The sequence below is a fragment of the Haplochromis burtoni genome, unplaced genomic scaffold (assembly GCF_018398535.1).
Source record: "Haplochromis burtoni strain Fernald_Lab_line unplaced genomic scaffold, NCSU_Asbu1 Contig_20, whole genome shotgun sequence".
NCBI lineage: Eukaryota > Metazoa > Chordata > Actinopteri > Cichliformes > Cichlidae > Haplochromis > Haplochromis burtoni.
Window position 1 is genome coordinate 3,055,218 of NW_024582381.1, and position 25,623 is coordinate 3,080,840.

At 42.4% G+C, this 25,623-nt stretch overlaps 1 protein-coding gene across 1 annotated transcript in view; it reads left to right on the top strand.

Annotated features, from left to right (window-relative positions):
• Positions 1 to 25,623, top strand: part of gli2a (GLI family zinc finger 2a) — an 85,397-nt gene that overhangs the window by 43,757 nt on the left and 16,017 nt on the right. Inside the window, exons 3-7 of the mRNA XM_005919355.2 lie at positions 2,838 to 2,943; positions 10,380 to 10,585; positions 14,286 to 14,483; positions 24,452 to 24,653; positions 25,259 to 25,454. Coding sequence (XP_005919417.1) covers positions 2,838 to 2,943; positions 10,380 to 10,585; positions 14,286 to 14,483; positions 24,452 to 24,653; positions 25,259 to 25,454 — 908 coding nt within the window. The remainder of the gene's footprint in view (positions 1 to 2,837; positions 2,944 to 10,379; positions 10,586 to 14,285; positions 14,484 to 24,451; positions 24,654 to 25,258; positions 25,455 to 25,623) is intronic.

Sequence of the window (25,623 nt, forward strand, 5' to 3'; positions counted from 1 at the left end):
AAGATACACAAAGGCTTCTATCTGAATAAATAAATGTGAATAAATCACATTTTTAAGCAGTAAATCCATGGTACAATCTTTCTGTGTAAGCAAATCTAAAGTTGTCACTGTGATTATTTTATCCTCCATGTCTCTGGCACATTGATTGCTTTTGGGACATCCACACAGTTTTGGCTATATGAAGCCCAGGGTGTAGTAACCCCACATGCCAGCACGCCCAAAGGGGACAGACGGACGGTAAATCAAGAAGCTGAGGCGTGTGAATCGTCCCAGCCGTGTACCTGTCGGTAGTTGTCCCTGCAGCCCAGCAAACAATGCAGCTGTCTGGGTGATGGAAGGTCCTGCTCAGCCCTTATAACCCCCACATCCAGCAGCACCATCCTGGGAGGGGGTGGGGAGAGGCTTCATGCAGCCTCTGGAGCTTCTGCTTGGTGCTGGTTCTTTTAGTGTTTGTGCATGTATTTTCTCTAATGTCCTGGGCATTAGTCCTTACAGAAGAAACACCAAGACTTCTTTCATGTAGAATGTGATACATTATCCAAAAAGACTTAATCACTGTACATTAGCTTTGCAGAACCGCACAAAATATAATAAGTAAAGAAAAAGTAAGCTTCATCATCCTCTTCACCAGAGATGTGCCAGGAAGCACAAGCAGGGGGCACCCCTCACACAAATCACCAACTTCTGGCTCCACTTGTGAAACAAAGCTCAAACTTCTTTTCCCCAGCTCTACGTTTCTCTCTCTTACTGGGTGCCTGTTTTGGCTTGTTCACCAGAAGCTGACTTGGATTTGTCTGACCGTCTTGCTCAAAAATAAATAAATAAATAAAATGAGGGCAGGTCAGTGGCTGAGAACCAGCAACTTAGGTCTCAATAGAAACAACAAGCCCTTGGCCTTTACAGTTCAAGGAGGAGAACAGGCATCAGACAGATTTTTACAACTCAATTTGTCTTCTAGATCAGGTCTCACTGTTCTGGGCACATTCAGCGATTAATAAAACCTACAGGGGTTTTTTTCACTGCTCTCTGAACTAATAATTTTTATTATTTGCTAATTTTTTACAAATGAAAATCTTGTAGCACAGTATAGAACATGTGTATATGTGTGGCTGCTTTATTTTGACTACATTATTACAATGGCATAGACATCAGGACATTAAAATGTCAGTTAGAACCAGAGGGTAATGTTGGTTTCTGGGAGCCAGACTAACTATATTTGAATGACAGATGAGATGAGTTCTGTGTTATCAACTGCTAGCTAGCCTGGGCCATATCCATAGACCGTATGGGAGAGATACATATACATGCTAATTGGTGCAAAGTAAGAGCCAAATAAAATCCAAGAATTTAATTCACCAAAAATTGAGCATTTTTTAAAACAATTTCTGAGCTGTAAAATTAGAGATATGGGTGTGCTGCACTGCAGTTAAAAATCTATTTAAATTGTTTTGTACAATTCTTCTCTTAATCTCATGGTTTCAACAGCGTCACTAGGGCAACGCCTCAGTAAAACTGGGCCTGTCTAAAGTCTGTTTTCAAAGGGTAAAATAATCGCCGAGCGTTAATGCATGGTCTTAAAAAAATTCCACTCCTGTCAAATGTTATACAGTTCAGAGCTGCCTTCAGGGAACCTGTCCTCCACTGGTCATGTGTGAGCCAATCCAAATTAACCAAGAACAAGATGGTGCAACATCACAATGATTGCCTCAGTCACACTAACAAAAGGCTCTATTAGGGTTAATGTCTGTCTTTGTAACTGCCGTCACCTAAAAACAACATCCAGTATTTAGCCATAGCCTGCAGGCACAGAGTCCTGTTACACACCTTGTTTTCACAGTGATGGCTAAAGTGAATTAGCACACCTGAGGCACATCTCATAGAGAAAGGTGTTGTTAACAATGCAAACACTGAATGAAATGATATTATATTTATACACTATACACACAACTGTTGCTCTTTTTCTTAAAAATACAAAAAAACAAAACCCATAAATACTAATTATTCCCAGCTGCTGTCACAGCAAGTTTAAAAAAAAAATTTTTCACTAACAGGTGAAACTGCAGAACTAAAAATAAAAAGTTTAGTAAGTTTAAGAAGTGAAACAAAGTGAGGAAGACGTTCTTGCACTGGTTAAATTTGTGTGAATATTGCTTTGCATCCCATTGGTGCTACACCAGTTTCCTCCTGACACTTGATGCCAGTGTTTTTCTTAGGCTGAGATAATGATCTGCTTTGACCTTTAACCCTTCTGGTCTTGGGCTTACTTGTCCTTGTGAGGCCAGAACTCTGCTGCACAGCTCTTTGTCTTTTTCCTCTTATAGTGAACAAACAACTGGATTTGCCAGTCAGATTCACAAAAAGTCCCACTGAGATACGGCATATTTTTCTCCATCAAAGATCTGAGATGTAAACATTTTAAAGTGGAGAGAATTAGCCAGCCTTTATGTGTGATTAGACCTCTCCTCCTCCTTAAATCATGACGGTAAAGTTTCCTATGATCTGCTGCTCTAATGACAGTAATTAATGAAAAACGGCTGTTCTAATGAGACTTCCCTTGAGCCATCAGAGCATTTATGGCAGGAAATGGCAGATTCGTGCATTTTTGGTCTGACACATAAAGCAGCATTCATTGTTGTGTAAAACTTGCTTTGGTCTTATTGGGCGGAGAGGGAGCAGTTAATGAAGGTTCTTCAGGCACATATGGGTCGGTTTTAATTACTCCTGCATTATGGGAACTGTAAAATGGAGCGGCCACTAATCAGTAACTGTATTCCAGTTTTTCGGCGAGCGTTAAGAAATGCTGTTCTCTAACATTTTTCTGTCTTTTGTGTTTGCAGGGGCGCACCACCTTTTCCCCACTTTTCACACACCTATCCCGATTGACATGCGGCACCACGAGGGGCGGTACCATTATGAGCCACACCCACTCCATTCAATGCACGGGTAGGTATCTATTGATGTCCTCTGAAACACTTTATTTCCAGCCAACTATGGGGGTTGGGAGAAATTTAATGTTTAATTCAATGTCTAATATCCAACACATTCTGTGTGGCATTAGTAGCGGAGTCTTAGTAAGTGAATATCAGCTAAACAGGTAAAATGGGGTAAAGTCATAACATTTTTCTGGCTCTTAATGGTTCACAGTTACAGCTTATGTCCCTGGGCTTGTCATAAAGTTTGGGAATCATGCTGTGTAACAAACCCAAATTAAAAGGACTTGTATTCTATTTATATTCTTTAAAAAAAAAGAGAAAAATACAAGACATACATACTATTAAGGAGGGCTGAAAATAAGCAGAGAACAAAAAGAAACAAACACAAACGCTTGCTCATAACAAGGCTCGTTATCTTAGATCACATGAATCATCAAGCCGTAATAACTCTTCACACAGTGCAACTACATTAACTCAGTAAGTCATCACCTGTGGATGGAGTTCAACATGGAAAACTCACATTCAGAGTTTTCCATGTTGTAAAAGGCTACCAGTCTAAACAAACAACTAGTGTGATTTAGTTGGAGGACTTGGTGATATGTAAAGTTGTCTCAGTGTGACATGTCAGTTGGTTTATCTCACCACCACTCCATCCAGCACTCTAGCTGTGGCAATAAAAAATATACCGTAGGTATCTTGGTGTTATGTATGCGTAACACGTGGGATGTCACGAGCAATTTGAAAGTAAAGCCAGCTGCCACTGCAGACACGGTCAAGAGAATCACCCCATCAAAGAATCTATTCCAGTCTACTAGATGGCTTTCAAAATTGTGAATGTGTCATTCTGTATCTGCCCTCGTGGACCATGGTTTAGGACTTAGGAAGCTTTCTGGTGCTGGCATCACATAAATGTGAGCTCTACCAAAAAAGTGGTCCAAACATTGAAAGAAAGTGTTTCTGCAACACAGCAACATCTTTGTTGTATCCTTTAAATGAAAATAAGAGCACTGACTGATTGAATGGTTTGTTATAACAGGGTGGAAGTTTTTTTTCCCCTCACTTTTACCACATGTATTCTAACCTGACCTAAAAACAAAGATTCATTTATTTTGTGACTTATGAGTGTAGCGTACCATAAAACTCTGGCCTGCTTAACATTACCACGCCTTCATCCTTATCTAAAATATTCGAACCCTAGAAGGGAACCCAGGAATAAGATCAATAGAGGTTTTGTGGGAATTGTGCTGTTACATTTAAATTCAGCCAGATCAGGTGATACACAGTGCAGGCAGAGCTATTCATCAACAGCAAAGCGAGAGAAAGGAGAGGGGGCAAGAGTGTGGCTCTGCACCCGGTTTGTTGTGATTAATGTGATGTGACTCTGACAGACTGCTCCCACTAATTCATCAAGGCCTTGATCTAGCTGTCTTTGCCCCGGCCCGCACCAAATTCACCTAATTACCGCGTGTCGTACTGGAGAAATGGAGCAGGCCGTCGGCGCAGGGCACCTGGTGGTGGAACTTCGTCGGTCACGATGGTTCCCGAGTGTCAGCGTTGCACATCTTTTTTGATGGATCCTTCATTACTGTTTGCATATAAAATAATGAGGTCTGAAGGCCTTTCTATAAAAGCTGCCATCCTGCAGTACTTCTTCCATCCTGTGATTCTGTAGGTATCGCAGGGCTGAACACATTACACTGCCTGCTCCTTGCTGCAGTCACTTAGGATATTTGTGCAAGCTGGTATTGTGATCTACATTGGCTACATTGGAATCACACAAGTGATCCTTTGCTCGAATCTCCGGAGAACAAAAGACTGTTATAAAACAGTATCTAGGCCAAGTATGTATCAATTTTCTATGAATTATGCAGGCTTTCAATGTCATGTGCATTTTTCAGCAAATTTCTAAAGGCTTGGTCCAAAAATTTAAAAGTAGCAACCGTCACACTGTGGTCTCCGTGCCATATCAGAGCTGGCTCTGAAACACATTAGGAAGAGCTTCTGGTGGGCGGACAGTAGAACTTGGACTTTGATACAGTACTTGTGTGCTGTTTGCTGCATATGTGCATCTTCTGTGCAAACCCACAAGCCAGGAGAGCCAGCCACCGTGCCAGTACGTTTGACCGAGTAATTAGCATCTGAAATCCAGCCTTCCGTTCCCAGAACCTCAATGACAACGCCGTGGATGAGAAAAACAGATCCCCCGCTCATTCCACAGCCTGTATTTATGCTTTTTGGGAAGCAGTTGGGGGCAAATTGCAGCACTGAAAAGTTGAAATATGCCCAAGGTTTTTGTGTGGCAGAGCTGTGGCCTACACCGCCCCTGTACACAAACAGATGTGGTGCTGCTCACCAGGCAATCAGCCTGCTGACGGCCCGCAGCCCCGCAGCTCGGAATGTGTTGATTAAATACAGTTTACGCATGAGCCATTTGGGCTGCTGTTGGGTTTTTTTTTTGCCCTTCATTGTTTTGGTTTGGGTAACATGGAGCGAGGCGGGGTAGGGTGGACTTTGGATTTTCGACTCCGTCGATTAGTTTTCGGTGGTTTTGACAGACATGTTGGTATCTTGTGTTGTTTCTTGTTGGCTCCAGGACCTACTCATTGTCACGGCTCATGTTTGAATTCGGAGGCTCCCCTGAGTTGCAGCCAGGAATGTGCGGCTGAAAAGACAAGAGAGCCATCAATCAAAAGAGCGGGATGCTGCGAATCAATAGGCTGAAATTTGCACGGTTTATCGCTTGGTTTCAGTGTAATTTTCTTACACTCAGAAAAGACTAAATGGTATGTGACAGTAGCGGAGCCGAATAATGGATAATTACCCACTGTAAAATCCCATCTCGTTTTAGTTTATTATCCAATCGTCTGACATAGTTCCACAAGGCCTCTCCTTTGTGTGCACAGTGCATGCTTCTCAGGGAGTGCAGTATCACATCAGCTCCAAATCCTCAGCATCCTGATCAGGGCCCCAAAAACATCCAAGGCAGGATCTCACCACATCCCCTGTGGGGCAGCATGGTGATTTATCTTGATCGCCTTGGCTGCCCAGAAGTACAGAAGGGAGTGTGGTGCATCATAATTCATCCCACCCTGAGCCAGTAGGGAAAATGCCAGAGAGGCAAACACTAACTTGTTGGGCAGCTAAAAGGGCAGGGAGTCAGAAGGGGAGCTGACTCTATGTGACCTCCCCGGGAACACAGAAAGAATCCTTTGGTAAAGAAAACTGATCATTTTCAGAATCTTTATTTGCTCAGACAGTCCAGATGGAGACATTCATTCTTGTTCGAGATTTATCAAATTGTTTGAATGGCTCTTTTTGAGTTCTGGGTCCTCTTAATTAAACAGGGTTTCCCTCAAATCCTTTAACAGGCAGAACAAGTATATTTCTGTTCAGTTTAATCTTTTCACTTTTTACCTTCGCACACTTGACCAATCAGCGCCTGTTGGGTTGTTGGTTTGTGAAAGTCTGACATAATAAATTAATCTGACCCCACAGTCTTAATAAAAACTATAAATTTTTCACATTTGTGTTTAAAGGCTGAAATTGAAGGGAGACCAAAGCAAAAAGAGCATGTTTGCTTAACTTATTGTTTCTGTATGATATTGGACTGGAACTGTTCTGGCCCGTAAAAACGATCCACTTTTCTTTACCTCATAACTAATTGTAGTGAAATCTGCCACCACCAGCGCTGTAATGTACATGCTCTGTGGTATGCACTTACTCACATGCTCAACAAGCCGTACCTTGTCCAAATCACTTTTTCTCACAGCAGCGTTTTAACAATGGAACAACAGAGAGCATGTAATCACACAGTACAGAACACAGAGACAAATAGCAATTACCTGCTTGAAAGCATGTCATCTACCGGCTCACACTGGCTTCCTATCCCTCTGTCTCTTTTTCTCCTCAAGTATCATCATCACCAGGACAAATGACAAGACATCTATATTAGGTCTGTTTTCCATTTCTTAGTCTATTTCCACTGGGTAGCCACCCATAGTGTTCAGGTATGATGGAAATCTCTTTAAGTGGCAGCTACTGATTAAGACGCAGGGCTCCTCCAGAGCTCAGAGCTCCTCGGAGAGCTTGCTATTAAGCCTCTGTGATTGGAGCCTCGGGAAAACACACAGACTTCAAGTAACATCTTGCCAGAAAAAGGGTGGACCGATAAGGCTTCAATAATGGTACCTGCCAAGCAAGACTATTATTTGCAACCACCTGACAGGCAGGGGCAGTAAATTTCACCTTATTATCATGGCCTCATACACACTCTTTGGCTGTTTGAGTGATTTACTGCAGTTCGAGTATTGTGTGTCAGCACGCGGGTTTGCTGTCAGCCAAGAAACAAATAACTTTGCTGATGGATAAAGGTTTAAAGTAAAATGTGGGAAAATAGGTGAGAATAAAGAGTTTGGCATTTTTATTATAACCGGAATTAAATACATTTATTTTCAAATCAAGTTTGAACTGGATAAGTGGAAGAGGATGGGTTGAAGTTCACACTTGAAACTCTGATTTTGCATTCAGTGAACAACAGTGAAAACACACTGTGGTTACAATTAAAGGCATCTCATTTGACCTTATGTCTATAAACATAAAGACACACCTACAAATGACTGTGCAGCATCAGTGGCTGAGATATTTAGTACTAAAAAGCTTTGTGCTTTAACTTTATTCGTGTTCTGATCATGTTTGCATTCTTTGGTTGCGGGTAAGTAGGTAAAACAAGTGCTTGAAACCATCAGCTATCATCTTTATGTAGTTTTTAATTTAATGCATTTGTATCCATAAACAAAAACTGTCAGATATCTGCAGATTTTGGCTTGGATATCTGCCCTCTATTGCAGATAGAATATAGACTATTATATTTTAAGATTTCATGAAACCTAAATGAAACTGACTATGTTTCATTATGGACTCAACTTCGATCCAGGATGGAGGTACAGATGCAACATGCTCAGCAGAGTCCTGTGTTGCATTGAGGCAGGTATTTCTACTGTTCTGTCCATTCAGGACACATTGGATTGCCTTTTTATTTAGCTAAACACTGGGATTCCCAGTTACTATGATGGGCTTTGAGTCCGCTCTGAGACAGCACCAGTGCCAGCTTACCCAGGTAGTCCTTCAGTGAAGCACCCAGGCACTAATCTGAGGAGGCAGTGCCAGCCTCTCTGTATGCTGTTTACAGGCAGATCGGGCAAAGCGTGTTTTTGTGTATGGAGCGTCTGTTTCTTCTCACTTCTCCCCTCCCGTCCAGAACAGAGGGCTCTTTATGGTTGTTTGAAGGGGACGGCAGAAAGTTGGCCCTCATACAAGGCCGGCAGTCTGCAGGCGCTTACTGGAAATGGAGCGAGGGCCTGGGCAGGGCTGGGCCCGGGTGCAGGTTGGCGGCCGCACAGATACACTGAAAGAAAGACTGAGCAGGGAAATTCTGAAGGGAGGATGGGGTGAGGGGGACGTCTCAGCCTTACCAGGTCCCTGACCCACCTTTCATAGCCACAGAAAGGAGTTTCAAACGGGAGCAGTCACATTCATTTCATCAAATCCTGCCTGATTTTTGATTTATTTTCCTCATTAACTTTGATTTATGCCATAAACTTTTGATAAATTAGGTTATACCTCTATAAAAGATTAACCATTCCTAACACACACACACACACACACGATGTGTACCCAGCCTGCAGTCAATGCTGCCAAAAGTCAAAACCACACATATAAACACTCATTTGGTCACACAACAGCCATGGAGATGCTGAAGTGTCAGAGTTTGCTTGGCGTCACTCGTAAAGAGAGCATTTCTGTTATTTTTATTACTTCGAATTGTTCTAGTGAGTGCTGCTGACAGATGCATTTAACTGAAAACGAGAAGATTATGTGAACGAGAGAGCTAACTCGAGGCATTTAGCGTGTAATGTTTGACAGATTTGAACAAGGCCAGCATAAAATCACTTCAATCACACACTTGAACATGTAAAGTAAGGCCTAATATGGGAACAAAATGACCAAATGGGAACATTTCAACATTCAGTTTGAACCTCTTAACATCCAACAGGTCATTGGCAACTCATCTGGGGTTAGTGTTCAGTTACACGCCACTCCTTTTTATACACTTGCTTAATCGGACCACCCAAATGGAAAATCTTATATAACATTGTATAGTTTATAGCCAACAAAATTTGCTTATTTAGCATGTGGCTAAAACAACAGCAACAAAAAAGCCCAACTCTAACCACAGATAGGTTGCTGAAGACCTGCGGGATGTTAGAAGGTTAAAAGCAGCCTTACGGTGGCCAAAACTTTAATCATTTCTTGCTCCGACTCATTGTGCAAGGCCCTCCTCAAACTCGCTGACAGTTTTAGTGAGTCATTAGTCTGGTCATTTCTAAGAAAGGGAGGACCCCGCTGTCTTCAGGGCTGTCTTACAGTTATTACCCACATCTTCCTCCCAGTGCCTGTTTCTGTCCTGACTGTAGTATGAATGACTGATGACCTATGGCTGCGATGCTCCCACGTGATCACAGAGAATGAAACTTTTCGAATGCCTTCTTCGGCGTTCACGAAAACAAGTGGATACAGGGTCTCACTTTGATTTCTGCAACATACTGATGGACAATTTACTAGCTAGCTAACATAACCACCCTCTTTTATTTAGCATTTTAGTAATCATTGCATAGGCTTAAGTGTGTTTCTGAGGGCTGGATCTGTGCCAGGTTTTCGTACCACACACTCAGGGGAAAAACAAGCCACTTGTCATGCCTAAAGCAAATTTGGCCGACATAAATACTAGTGCCCCTTCAAAGGGCTGTGTCGTACTGCCAGCGGCTATCAGACAGTTTTATCTAGCTCAGGATTACAACACCTACTTGTCTGCGTTCTTGCTAGCACAGCTGCCAATTACCTGCCACAGGTAACAAATTTACTGTATAGGCCAATTTGACCGGCAGGCTGACGGAGAACTTCAGACAAACTTCGAGCCGAATGTGGCTACAGGGAACCACTTAAGGTTTTAAGCATCTGCTTGTGTCCTCTTATCACACTCCTTGTAATACTTGATTTGAGACACCGAGCAGTTTTGCCCACCCGAACAGATACAACACACTTCATCGTAGCGTTGCAGTTGAAGTCCTGGTCTCAACTTGTCTGTAGCTTTAGGGCTTAATGGGAGAAGGTGAACAAATGGGGATTATTATGTATTAGCTGTGTGACTGGGGAGGGGAAAGGGTGTAAATGGATTTGGACTGAAGACACAAAAGTTAAGGCATGTCTATGAACATACCACTGGAGATCATTCAGGAGATAACAACAATGCTAATATTCAAATGAACGCACTCTATTTTCTCTCCCTTGATCTCTCGCAGTCTGTCTTGCGCCTTCCCTTAATCCACTCTGCCTCTAAATCTTTCTACCGCTATTTATATTTGTCCAATTTTTACTTCCTTTCCACAGGCCTCCTGGACTGACGGGCAGTCCAGTCATCTCAGATATTTCGCTGATTCGCCTGTCTCCTCACGCGGCAGCCGGGACCGGCGAGTCACCATTCAGCCCTCCACATCCGTATGTCAGCCCTCACATGGAGCACTACCTACGCTCAGTACACAGCAGTCCCACCCTCTCTATGATCTCAGCGGCCCGAGGACTGAGCCCTGCTGACGGTAAGATTTTCCCCCCTCAGTGGATCTGATGCACCACCACAAAAATGTCAGTGAGCAGTGGAGCTTAAACCATGTTGGTATATTTGAATAGAACTTGTTCTTTAAAGTTTATCAGAGTACATTTTTCTCAGCATTACCTTGTGAAGCTGTGTGTCAGGATGCAAATGTGTAATTCTGTAGACTAAGAAGTTAAACGGGATTCCGACAAAGTCTGTGTGATACTTTTTATAACTTGAAGAATATGTGCGAGTAATCAGCCTGCAGACTCAAAGTGGTGTGCTCATCCCGTGCCCTCCATCACAATCTAACCAGAGTTCTTATAATAGTCAGATTTTTGCTGCTGTGTTTGTAAGAAAGGACACGTTGGACATTGTTTAGAGTTTGTGTCTGAAAATGGCTCAGGTTTCACTGATTGTCCTTCTTGCATTCTGGTACAATTCAGAATTAAGTTTATGGTCCATTTAGAATAAACTTGCATGAGATGTTTGCTCACCAAGTCAAAAATCTAAAGCACTTATAGTTGTTTCAAGCCATAAAAATCATCATATTGTAGTTTTCTGCACAATTAGACAGTATGTGTGGTAGGAGAGGGAAAGGATGAGAGCATGTGTGCATCCAAGTGTTTGTGAACACGAAAGGAGGCACGTACACACTTTCTCAAATTAAGATTTTTAACAATAAATATCACCACAATAATAGCTTCATTATCCCATGGATGAACTGCACCTCCACTATCTTGCACTGCATCTTGTTAACTTTGTTTTGATCTGCAGCCTTAGCGAGCTACAAGGGGAGCAGCGTCAGCCACCTTGTGCAGGTTCTGGTTAAAGTGGACCTCCAACTTTTAGAGTCTCCAGAGCAGAAAAAGGACTACTCGTACAAGAGATTTGTTTGAAAGTCTCCAGTCACTCTTCTATGTAAATTCAGCGTCTAAGAGTGCAAGCTATAATTCTGGCAACTTAAATCAGAAGCTTATAACAATTTCTTTGCACCTTTATTACATTTATATCTAAAATCTGCTCAAGTAAAATAAGATGAGACTACTTTCTGTTGGATTACAGTCACCACCATGCATCTGCAAGATTTAAACACTCAGTCTTCTTTGCTGTATGTAATGACCACAGACTGAAGAGTAAACTGGAAACTCGGCTTTAAGGAGGTGAGACAAGAGTTGAGCGGGTTTAGAATTTATGTATCCTGTGAACTATAAACCAAGTGTTTCTGCTCGGCTGCAGTTTACACAGCTGATTATTTCACCAGCAGTGATAATTAGTCTTACACCTTATACACTCCCCTACATAAGTCCTGACCCACACCTTTCATCAAGCATGCTCTGGTGTTTCTGCATGTGTGCGCATGCTGGTAATTTGTGGTTGTATCAGGCACATGCTTTGCGGTGCCCGCTCGTTTGTATGTGTGTTTGGAAAGGGGGGGACCGTGGAAAATTAGCACAGACACAAACGCTCCGTGCGCCTGAACTATTGAGTTCACACAGTGACAGAGCCATCCTCCACAACCGATCGGAGAGGAGAGGAGCCCAAGGCCTGCAACGAGCTCCAATAAATCACAGAGCACACGCTGCTGGCAAAGCAAAGCCTCCCCACCTTTCAGGAGAAGCAATGCGGAAGAGATGCTGTCACTGATAAACAGGCGGGGAAGTATGGCACCAAATGGAGGGCACTCTGCAGCTCAGCAGAACATAAATAAAGCCTTTGGAAGCATGGAGCTCAGTGGAGCATGTGTAAACTCCAGATACAGTTACCTAGGTGTAATGCATGTGTTAAAGACTGTTTGTAAAACTGCTTTTGGTGTGATACAAAGTCTGTGCTCATAATGCCAAACGCAAATGTAATTAGTAGCTGGTAGTTGCACTGATATGTATCTCTGACATTTCTACAGTATGTGTGGAGAGGTAAAAGGAAGGACGTCCTAACATCTGACTGCATGTAAAATAGCCTCAGCCGTGTTAGCAGCATTCCTCTAGTATTGGTTGGTCTCCAGAGAATAAAGTAAACTGCCTGTAGACATCCATGGATGTTTGCTCAGCACTGAACTGGAAGACTTTTGCTTTTCACCAGAATATTTCTGAATGTCTGTTGGATATATAGATGGGAAACATGGCAGCTATGTGACAATGACTGGCTGAGCTTTGGAGCGGTTTCCAAAATGACTTTCCACCTTTGACACCTTCTTGAAGTCTGGTTTATTGTAGGGTTTTACTTGACAATATTGGATTGAACTGGTTATGTGCAGGAAATGTATGATGCCTTTAAAAGTTACCAGAATAAATGATTCATTTGTTTATTTCAGCTGATAATAGTTTGAGTGGTAGCTTTAGTTTTTTTCTGTAGTATTATTATAATTTTCTGTATTATTTGTCAAAAGAAATATATGCGTTTGCAATTTATTCATATAGCACTTTCAGAAAGCTTTCTTAGCACTTTCAACAACAACACAAACAGGTGACTCACACTCATGTAGACACTCAATAAAATCCTCTCACGCTGATCTGTTGACAAAGACTAAAACAGCAGAATTACAGTTCTTTGTTTTCTACTTTTTCACTTAACTGAAGCTGGAGAAAGCCTGGGTGTGCACGGGTAGAAGCTGAGTTTGTAAAACATTTCAACTTTTGACCAGCCTAACTTTCTGTCTGCTTTCTCTGGGGCCGTGGAGCGTAGCTGCTACCCCTCATCCCTCTGTGTTCATATGTGAGGTCACACACATACACCCAGACACAAAATGCTTCTGTGCGGCGGTGGTAACGTGATCTGGCAGCCATGGAGAAACCAGGAGTATGCTTGCAGCAGCCCAAACATGCTGCCTGTGCGCTGTTACCACAGCTATGGCCTAATAGTTTCTGATGGACCCACAGTTTTGCTTTATGCGTCTGTGCGTGCAGAGGGTACAACCCCAGCTTCCCCCGTGTTTCCATTAGGGTGCATATTAATCCACTTTCAGCCCACACCCCTGTCTCCTCCAAATACCCACACCCACTGGAGGAATAGGGAAAAAGTAAAAGCAATCTGTCCCTCACTCTTATAGTTTATGACATTTTTAAACATTGCTTTACTGGATGCAGGTGTTAACACTTTTTACGTCAATATTACTTTTGCTCATGCAGCGTTTAAGGCTTCCTCAGCATTGCACGGGTCCGTGAGCACCTGCACTCTGTGTATGACTTCAGCCTGTCAGACACAAGAGGTGCAGGAATGTGGTCCCCCCCCCTTCCCCCATTTGCCCTGCTCCCCTTCTTCTTCTGCTTCCCTTTAGTCCCCAGAGATTCTTCCCCAAACCCTTCAAGCCTCAAAGACATCAGACTTGTTTCATCAAAAAAAAAAAAAAAAAAAAAGCAAGCCTCATGCCCTGGGGCGAACATGCAGGAACGAATCTTGAGTCTGTGAAGCAGGGCACTCAATTCCTTTGCTGTTCTCCTGTTTGTTTTTGTCATTCTGTCGAGGGATATGTCAAACACTGTCTGTGAACATATCACTTCATTACAGGAAATCCATTTTGCTCAGCCCTTCTGACTTGTCAGAATTACTTTAGCATCACTTCACAGGTTTACAACGACCTCTGCACTGAGGGATGAGCGGGAATTCTAACAATTTCTCTTACTGATTGCGAGTATTTGCTTTGATCTTTATTTCTAGAAAGAGAAGCTGATCTATTCTCCATTTGTCTCTTTTCTCTGCCGCAGTAACCCACGAACACTTGAAGGACCGCGCCCTATTCAGTCTCCCGCCACCGCCTCCGGGAGCGAACCCTGCAGAGTACTACCTGATGGCCAGCGCCAGCCAGAGAAGCCCCTACGGTGACCTGCTGATGCAAAGTGGTGCGGCGGCGGCAGCTGCAGCGGCCGCAGCTCACCTTCCCGATTACATCAGCCCTGTGGATGGTGAGGAGAGAAATGCTGAGTGTACTGACACATTTACTGTACCCATCAATGTATGCATTACTAGTTTAGCTGAGAAAGAATACTTTGAGTTTAAGACAGGGTCCTTTTAAGGAAGCTAAATGGTATGTTCAAAAAATATAATATTTTATTTCAAGTTTCCATAGTGGAAAAAAGTCTAAAAAGGAAAAATGGGGTAAAAAAGAAACCAAACTGTGTAAACCAGTAGACTCAACAGAGACAGGAAGCCACATGAGGAAATAACCTTCAAAATAAAACAGGAGGAAAACTGAAAAGAAAAGACACTGACACATGATCAGAGCCTATTGTCATATATGTACCACTTTAAGGTCATTGTCTAGCATCCAGGGCTGTCGTAAATGGACATGATGAGGAAATGAAAGGTATACCTGTAACTCAGGAAATGTTGGAGAAGCTTATTATAGATGGTACTAGACTTTTAACAAATTTTACATAAAGGTGTATTTTATATCAACCCAGGGTTTCTTCTAATAGAGATGGCACGATACCACTTTTTTATGTCCGATACCGATATCATAAATTTGGATATCTGCCGATACCGATATGAAGCCGATATAGTGTTCAGTGTAATCAATAAAACAGTTTTTTTAAATATCTTGCTGCATTTTGTATAAGTTCATACTCAAGATTAAAACAACAACTACACTAAAGCTATTCTGTTATACCTGTATGCAAAAAAAAATATTTCATAGTTCAGCAATACTGATCAATCTAATAAACTTAGACCTACACCATCCTCCCTATTCTGGTCTTTTAAAGAGTACTTAGCGTAAATATTAAGCAACCTAACTAATAGGATTCCAACTCCCAGCAACAACAAAAATAAATAAATAAAAAATAGGGAACCACCCCTCACGCTCCACCTCATGATGCTTAGTCGACGTAATCAACCTTAATTTGATGCAGTGTGAAAAAAAAAATGCACAGAAATAAATTATTTTTCAAGAAATATTAAATAGATTCAACATCTTTCTTCAACAAAATTGCAGACTGCACAGATGGTACCTTCCCAAAAGAAAAAGTACTATAGCTTACTAGGGTATATATATTAGACTTAATAGTTACTATATACAGTAATGGACTTCTATTCATTTTACATCAAATTAAAACTTTGGGTGTCAGATAATTATTTATTAAAAGCTAGACATTTTAAATGAGAATAAGAAAGAAAAGTATGTCTTTGTGCTCCCTTTTCCCAGTTAATGCCCTATCGGCCCCCCTGGCTAAACTTTGCTAGATCCGCCCCTGCACAGTTACCAGCGTCAGCTACGTAGAAAAGGATCCTGGTGTAGAAAGTAATATTAAATAAATTCTAACAACAGCTTATCAAGCTTAAACATGCTGCTGTTGTTTATCCACTGGTTTCCTCTTCCTGGTGCAAAGTGGGCCAAAAACAAACAAGAGAGACGGAGTTGCGACAGAAAAGCCGATCAGCTGATCATTAAGCAGTTTCATGATTGAAGTAGCAGCAAGAAGAGGCAGTCGCTCCATATATCGTTTGTTAAGCTTAACGCAGGAATGCTTTACAAACATTCAGAGATGGACTTACACACTTGCTTTACTTCTCTCGGGGATAACTTTGTCGGAGATGAAATGCCGGGTTGCTAGCGAAGCTCCAAATGCTCAACCAGACCACCGACAGGTCCCGCATGCCACAGCCGCTCTATCACGTGATGCATACTGCTCCGTGCTAACGTTCTGAGGCGAGTTACGGCGTGTTGCAAGTTTTGTGAGGTGCTTTCGTCCAGTAATTTAGGTCAGTATTGGACGGATACCGATACGTAATATCGGATCGGTCCATCTCTAATTGTAACTAAGTCATTTTAGTGCCTAAACTGCTTAATTTAGTGTGTTGACCTAATCAGACATCAATGGAAAAAGGCAAAGACATGTTCAGGACTGGACTTTTGGAGCTCTGTGTGAGCCTCACATTGGAAAGTGACACCATGGGGGTAGCATGGAGAGAAGAAAAAAACCATGATTCCCACTGTGAGGTCAAATTTCAACAGATTTGTCCAGATTTTATCTAACAGAATGTTTGGGTTCACTGGGAGATTCTGACATGAAAATCAGTCACTGGAGAAGATAGATCATTCTGTTTGGTTCAGCTGAAAATCAGCCTGCACACTTTTATTTCATAATTAGGCATTTTTGAAAACCTCAAACCAAATCAAAACCAGAACCGGCGCTTCCAGCATGATATGTCAAAATATTATCAACCATCTTGATACGGAAACCCAAGCTTGTCTTTTATCACCACTTTAACACTAAGAGCCAAATTTAACAGCCACGTTGTCCTTTGTTCTCAGCACCAGACATGTTGATACGGTCCTCTTGTTCTTCCTCTTGAGGCTTTTTCATGGCAGTGCTTTCAACATCAAAGCTAGTGGTTTTTAGACTTACACGTATGGGGGCCAAGGCTAGTTGAGGGTGTGTAAACACTGAAAGCCCAGAGGCCAGGATCTCATAAAACCACATTACCTTAAAGTCTCTAATTCTGATTGTGTTTCAGGTGTGTTTGTGATGTCGTTATGAGTAACAGCCGACAAAAAAGAAAAACGTCCGGGGTAGCCAATAAAGAGGCAGCATGGAGGTATACCTTCATCTCTGCTCTGTATCAGGCAGGGCTCAATCCTGCATATACTGCTATGTAATAGCAGGGAGGTTATTGCTGACACACACACTCACACTCAGTGGCAGGCAGAAATTTAACCGCCAGGCTAATGCTCACAAACTCGTACACGTGTTTGCACACAAACTCACAGAGGCCAGCCTGTTCTTTGATGCCAGCCAGAACCTCGGCCCTCTATCAAAGTGACAGTCAGGCACCAGAACAGACGTTTGACTTCAGCAAGGAAACGCTTCCAAGAAACCTTCAGCCCTCATGAATGAGAAAGAGAAAGCTCACAGAGAGGAAAGTCGGCCTTTTCGATGCCTGATAATCAAACACCCTGCTTGGCACTGACCCCCTTCAGGAGCCCTCATTCTTCCTTTCATCCCATCCAACCACCCACCCAGAAAAAAAGAAAAAAAAACCTGCTGCACTGTCACGCTTCCAGAAGACACTAAAGCTGCCATCCTCACACACAGGTAGGAAAACTCAGCAGAGAGGAGAAAATCAGGTACAGGATGGCTTGAACATTAATCTTTTAAATTACCTCAATCACTTAGTCAAACAGAGCTGAGCTGAGCTGAGCTGCAGGCTGAGGCGGGGTTTCAGAAACTGTAGTCCACCGCTTTCTCCCGCCCTCCTCCTTCCTCTTCCTTCTCCCACCACCTCAGTGACCGCCGCTGTGCTGCCATGCCCACACTTGTTTGGGTGGTTGTTTACTCGTGTAGCCACAACCCCCACCCCAACACCCCCACCGCCTGCTTCACTGCAACGTCCACACTAGCTACCAGCTTTTATTTAGTGTTCTACCATCCTCGGAGTGATGTGGTCAGGTTTGGGTCACTCTGCCAGTCTCGAGGCACAGGGACCACATTGACCGAGGCGGCCAACTAATGGTCATTGCGGGCAGCCTCAGCCTGAATCAATAGCCTTATTTACTGCTAGAACATGGGAGAAGGAGGAGGAGGAGGACGTGGCAAATATGTGCTTCACCCCTGCCGTTAGTTTTGGAAGGCAGCACAGATAAAATCCATATTAAAAATCAATTTATGCACTAATATTCAGCAGACCCACCGCAAGAACTGGGAGCACTCAGTGACCCTATAGTATGCCTCGTCCAGCCCATGTTTTCCCTCTGGATGAGTGAACAGCAAGGCTCAGAGTAGAGCCCCAAACACTGGGTGCTGCTGTGAGAAGGGTGCTGCTGGAAAAGTTGTGAGCACACGGGATTTCTGGCAGGTCTGCAGGTCTTGCTGGTCCACTTAAGAATTTTTAGGATTTGCTGTCGGGTATACCTCAGACGAGAAACTTAAACACACCAATTTCTCCCCGATGAGGATGACAGCATTTGAAAGACACTGCTGTGGCGCTGACTGAAGTGGCACAGACTGTTAAAAACACAAACCTAACCAGCAAAATGATTGCTTTTTTTCCACTGTTAAGACTCTCCCTTCCCTCAGGACTGCCATATGACAGGGTGATGGACAGGTCTCCTAAGCAAACAGTGTTAGCAGTGGCCGTGAAGGCCTCGCTGCAACGCTTAACTGCTTCTGTAAGTTAGTATCGGTGCTTGCGGTATGTTTTTCACGCATCAATCACTGTCGTTATCTGGTGAGAAATCGACTGGGCTGAAATAACAAAAGTACATTCAAGTCCAAAGACACATTCATGAAAAATGTGCATGTTTGGCAGCTTGTTTAATTTAGCATTGTTTCCTAGAGTTTCTTTAATTAAAATAGCTCAGCTGGTTTAGAGTTAAAGAAAAGTTCCTTCAGTTGCTTCTTTAAGTGACAGCTAATCCCACGACTAACCTACTTTCAGTAGATTTTTACACCAGCTCATAAGCCAAAAAGGAAAAAAATGAATAAATCAGAAAACATTTTTGTTGTTACGCTGAGCTACACCTGCCAACCTAAAGATGTGTGCAGCTAATTGTCACATCCCATCAGCAGTATGACCTATGTGAGTCAACATAACTGGAAAACTCAGGTAATCATGGTGCTTCTCTCTTTCTCGTTCTTTGTTATATTCAGTGTAATATTTGTAAGGAAGCTATTTTATTGCATAATAGTAATATACAGTCTTATCAGCTTCCACAAGAACTATTTTCCTTCTCCTGTGTCTTTGTGCTCCACTGTGTGTGTGTGTGGAGGTCCACTTGCAGTGAGGCTGAGACCTGGGAAAGAAGAAACTAATATGAATATGAAGTAATGTGTAACAGTAGGGAAGTAAAGGAGACCAGGGGGACATTAAAATAAAAATAGTAGTACATTTAGCATTTTTTAATCTTTACAGATGCATCTAGTTGTGTTTGAGGCCTAAGCTTGAATGAGGTTTAAGTGATACTGGGTATATGAATATTATTTTAAATGCCCTTTGCGTATTTTAAGGGTTTGATAATGGTAAAAAAAAAAAAACAATAACAATAATAATTACAACAACTTAGATCTGTATAACACCTTTCAATAAACCTAAAGACAGTTACAAATAAATATACCAAAAAATAAATACTAATAAATAGGGCAGGACAATGTGGCCAAAAATATTTATCATGATATATATTTGCAAATTTGCGATAACAATAGAACTGATTACATAATTGATGCGAGACAAAATACTTTACAACTCCACAACTTTATCAGTGCAAAAAAACCATCAATTTATTTTCACTTAAACAAGCAGCTGTTGCTGAATTCTCTCGCAGCTGCGCTGTTCCCATGTTCTACTGTGTGACTGATAGCCTTGAGTTTAAAATCCACTTCATACTCATGTCTCTTAACAGGTGTCATTTTGGGGTCCTTATACACACACAATACGGTAATATTATGTTGAAGCACAGTACGTATTACTCTGCGAGGCTCCTGACTACGGTAGCTGTAATGCTCCGACAATCCATCAAGCGGTGCGGATTCATAGATTACCAAAGTCAAACTAGACACTTTTTTTTGCAGATTTTCGAGCACCGTGTACCACATAAAATCGGTTCGAGGTCAGTAAGCGCAACCAGAATTCATACATAAGGCACACTGGATTATAAGGTGTGCTGTCAATTTTTGAGAAAATTAAAGGCTTTTAAGAGCGCCTTAGCGTCCGAAAAATACAGTAATAACGACGGCCCGCTTGCATGTTCTACAAAAAACTGTGCTTTGGTGCCTATCTGACGGACAAAAACCAAACCAGTTTCACGTCACTGAAGTTGCACCATTTTTACAAACCAATTCTGGTTCATCTGTTTCATTCAACGATCTGCTTTTGCCCTTCTCATTCGCGGCCATGTCCGTATGAAAACAAAGGCACTGCGCATGCACATTATACCCATATTCTATCGCGATATTTGATTTTCTTATCATTGCCTAACATTGTACCGGTATTACTGTGAATGGTATAATATGGCCCAGCCCTACTAATAAATAAATAAATATACAAAATAATAAATATATTAAAATTACAAAAGATAAACTAGGGCCCATAAAACCAGTTGCCCGAGCTGGTCTTAGCCTCTTAATCCCAGTAGAATTAAGACTAAGGAAAGTAAAGTTAGTTAGTGAATAGACTTTAAAGTGTTATTAGCATTGGTACACCACCACTGCTATGGATGCAAATAAAGTCACATTATGGTATCACATTGGGAGGCTTTCAGAAGGCTGTTTGTATATGAATGCACAGGTATGTGAGGGGTGGGTGGGCAGAGAAATAACAGAGTAGTTTGCGGGAAAACCTTGAAGCTCCCATGACAAAAGCAGCAGCCAAAGTAAATGTCTGCCATCCTGAGGAAAAAGATTTCAGTGTTGATGGTGGGGGGTGGGGGCCATAGATTTGTGTACCGATGTGGTGGTGAGGGGAGAAGGAGTTGATGGGATGGGGGAGGGGGGGGGGGTTCCCCTCAGACTGCTTACACAAACACTTAACTATATGTTAGTTCATGAGCACATGGGTTGGAAGTGTGTGCATAAACACGATGGCAAACACAACGCTGGCTTTGGGCTGGACACCGGGGGCTCGTAGAGGATACAGTGCGAACCCTCTCGCTAATAAAATTCACAGTGTTCGTATTAGTGCGATTTAACAGGAAAAATAAACAGTCCCCGTCTCAGGCTTGACTGGGGGGTGGATGGAGATGAGGAGGCCGACTGGCAAAACCTTAGCTTTGGTGTAATGGTGGTGAGGGTGGTGTGGTTATATCTCTATTCAAGGTCAAGGTGGGTAAGCTCAAGATTATCTGCTCATTTAAAAGCACTTGTCAAAGCACAGAAACATTATTAGAAACTCTTATTTGGAAAAACTAGCATGCTTTGGTTCGCAGATTTGTGTTACTTTTGTATCTAGATGTTACTGTTTATACACATTAAATATTGAAAAGTTAAGCCACTCTGCACTGAACGCATTTTATTTTACCAATAACCATTAAAATCCAAGTTTTTACATTGATCTATTTCCCCCCATTTTCCCTAGAAACATAAATATTTACTTGATATTTTCCCCTTGTGTATGTGAATAGATCTTTGCTCTACTTCCATATTCATATGATGGTGCTCACTGTCCAAAGCTGAATATCTCCAGAATACTATGCAAACTAAAATCCCTTAAGAATTGTTTAGAGAACATAAATGTTATTTCTTAATGAAAACCTTTGACCCACAGAGTTAGTTGCAGTAAAACACAGTGAAGTATGCATGTTCTTGGCTTAGCTTTGCTGTCCTGTACTCAAAACAGATGCTAACCCTTTTTTTCGAAAGCAGAGACAGTTTGTTCACACGTTCAAGGATGTTAGAAGGTTTGCATTTCTTACTACGTGTTTGAGGATTTATTGGCACTGAGCTGAATTTCTTGGCAGTCTTTGTGGGTCCAACTCAGCTGCAATCCTCACCACTCCTCGTTCTGCTGTTGGCTAACTCTGCATTAGCTTAACTGTCTCCATGAACTTATCAAGAGGCCAGTGGATTCTCAGAGAACTGTTTTCACTCACATATTGGCCATGAATACAAATATTTTTCAAACACTGCTGTTTTGTTATCAGTGTTACACAAGGAAAAGCTGCAGACCTATTCTTTGCAGGGCTGCAAAGTGACCCTCCATTAGCTCCGGCTGCAGCGACACCGAGTGCTAGCAACTTCTGGAGATCAGCACAACCCTCCAATTAGAGCATTTTCATTTTCCACAAAACTATTTCGGCAGAAGCAAATGCTTAAAATAATCACGCACACTCCTCACTCGGGTTCTTTTTTAATATTCCTTTTCTTTACTGTATCAGTGTGTGCCTGTAATTATGCCTCTATATAAATCCAGATCCCACAATTACAACCAGCCCGGGATTCAGGCCCACAAAGCACCGATGCACATGCAGACACTCGCATATATGTACGCACAAACACACTCACACACGTTACCACACACTGCTGCGTCGCCACGGCCTGCGCAACATCTGTTTTCTCACTCCCTGCCGGAACCTGTTCACCCTTTCAGTCATAACCACCACCTATAAAACGCTCCTTTACCAAGTGGTGAGAGTTTCAGAGTGAATGAAAGTTGTTCCAGGTAAAATTAGGAAAGATTACTGGGCTAAACAAGAGCTTGCTGACCAAACATTGTTGAAAATTTGTTGCTGGAGGCACTGAGAATTCTTTTGAGCTGAATTAGATGTACAGATTGAAGGCGGCAGTTTAAAGATGGGGGTAGAGGGCGGCACTGTGGGCGCCGTGCCCAGAAGGGTGAGGCTGGCGCCAGCCTACCAGGGCACCAGGCTGTGAGGCCTGTTTCCTGCTTTATAAAGGGGAATATTAATACCTGTATCTCCCATTAAATCTGTTGGCAAGGGTGCAAGTTCACCTTTAAAAAAAAATTCCCCGTTCATGATCCCAGTTTTGCTTCAATCCTCCCGCCTCCCTCCTTTACTCCACTCCCACCCCTCTGTGTGGCTGGGAGATGATGACATGTTTATTTATTAACCCTACGGAGTCGCATTCCTGAGCAGCGTTTGTTGTTTTTGCCAACTCTTTGATACATGTCTATATCATCTCCACCAGCCTTTTTTCTCCTTTTCCAGGCCCCCAACTTCTATTGTCTGCCATCTGAAGCTCCTGGGAGCCTTTTAACTGAGTGCATATGCCTCTGCTTTACGACTCGCCACCTCCAAACATAATAGCTTTGGAAGTAAGCCCCTTCTTTATGGCTGCAGGTCTGGTGCGGTGATTATGGCGGTGCCTGGATTAATTTGGCTGGAGGGGTTGTGAGTTGTACCAGCAAAGAGTCGCGATTGGCAACATATTGGCAGCAGTGTAGCTGACATGCAGGAAATGTGTGTGTGTGTGTTAGGTCACTATGCACGTGCTTAGGTGAGCCGTGATGGGGCTATTATGAGTTTCCTGCCTCTCACACCTCTGATGATGCCTGTTGTAAGTTGTAATTGAACGCACTCAACTCAGCTCTGTCCCCTCACACTGGGACCAGCACCTGTTGGTCCCCACCAGTGATTTGTCTCTGTCTTATGTGGGAGTGAGAGTTGCATGCCTTTAAAAGAAATAAATACACATCAGTATGTGTGGAAAAACAAATTGCCTTCTTTAAGTTCATGGGAAAATAGTGAACCCCGTCATTTTCTTGTGCTCTTTTTGAAAAGAATGAGAAAACAGTACAAGAAGCAGGTCTAACAGGAGGCCATGAACTCTACCTTTGTGAGTCAGCCTTGTTCTTTTTTAATGGGATTCTGAAATCAATTTGTTCAAATTGCCTCTATTTAACTTCCCCAAGTACAGCGGCTGAAAGAGATTCCTATCAAAGTAATTACGGAGAATGATTAGGCCCAGATTCATTATGCATAAGAGGATGCGAATGTTAAATAGGGGAGCTGTGTGTGAGAGAGATGCAGGAGATAGGGTTTAGCTTAGCATGGCTGTGACCTCCACTAGAATGCCCGCGGCTCAGCATTTCCTCGAACATGGTCCAGGATAACTGCTGGTTTCTATTGAGGCCGTGCATAGTTTTTACACAAGGAATTTGCACATTAAAGGCATTCAACGTGAAATCCAAAAAAACATATTGGGACAATATGTGTGGAGTGTTAGATACCGTTAGCTAGCTTGGGTGTATTCAGTGCTCTGGCTTTGCAGCATTTATTTTTGCTGCAAAGCCAGAAATTTTAACATTGGCGTGTATGTGGATGCGGTCACGTTTGAACCAGTATATATTAAGGGAATGGCGGTTTTGTCATTTCCTCACAGCAATTTCCTCACAGTTAATTTATTGGTGGCAAAAATCTCAAATATCAAAAGGCAAAATTGGTGACATTTCTGCATTTGTGTCTCTTGTTGTCTGTCCCCAGTATCCCGTTTTTCCAGCCCAAGGTTGACACCCCGGCTCAGCAGAAAAAGGGCGCTGTCCATCTCGCCACTGTCAGATGCTAGCATTGACCTGCAGACCATGATTCGTACCTCACCCAACTCCCTGGTGGCCTACATCAACAATTCACGCTCCAGTTCAGCCGCTAGCAGCTCCTATGGGCACCTTTCAGTCGGCGGAATCAGGTATAATTGCAGTTCATACAAGAATACTGTATAAACATTGACAGGCATATTTATAGTTTCCAGCAACTGTAGTCTGCAGGCGTTTGTTAATTCAGATCTACCACAGTTATTAATTAATCAAACTTAAAAATAACACCATTCTTTTTCTTGAAATATCCATTATAATCAAGTTCCTTTTTTGGGTGGCTAGTAAATGTATATATTTTCTATTCACAGCTATTAAAATCAAATGGAGCGAATTTATAGTATTCATACTGTTACAACAAACCAGTAGACATGCAGGGTGGCTTCAAGTTAAGCGAGATTGCTTTGAAGAAAAGATGACACATTCTTCTCCAAAAACTATTAAAAATACATCAGTGAGCATTTTACAACTATCACTTAAAGTGTAAGGTTGCACTGGAAGTAAAGGTGCAGTGTAAGTGGGGGCTTGTCCGGGATTTGGACTGAAACCACACAAAAAGAAGAGAATGCTAGCTTATCTATTTTCACTTGGTAGTGAGGGACAATGCGACCATGATTCCAGTTGCTTTAATGTTAGTAGACAAAAGTCTCCAGCCATGTTAGCCTTAAAATATCTTTTTTCCTCTCACCCCCTCACTCAGCCCGACATTCAGCTTCCCCCATCACATCAACCCCGTTGCCTACCAGCAGCTGTTGTCCCAGCAAAGGAGTCTCAACGCCTTTGGCCACACGCCTCCTCTCATTCAACAGTCGCCATCTTCGTTCTCTGCTCGTCAACACCCCCTCACTGCATCACCTATGTCCTCCCACAACAGCACCAACTCCGAAGCAAACCAGGTAACATTCATGTCTTTATATTTTAAAGTTATACCTCAGATTGCATTATACGGATATGTAAGCTTGGGATGAATACAGATTTTCTCTGATTACCAAATTTTCACTTTTTATGTCATGATTCTAATGTTTTGTGATCACTAGGTCACATAAACATTAATAGAATAAACAA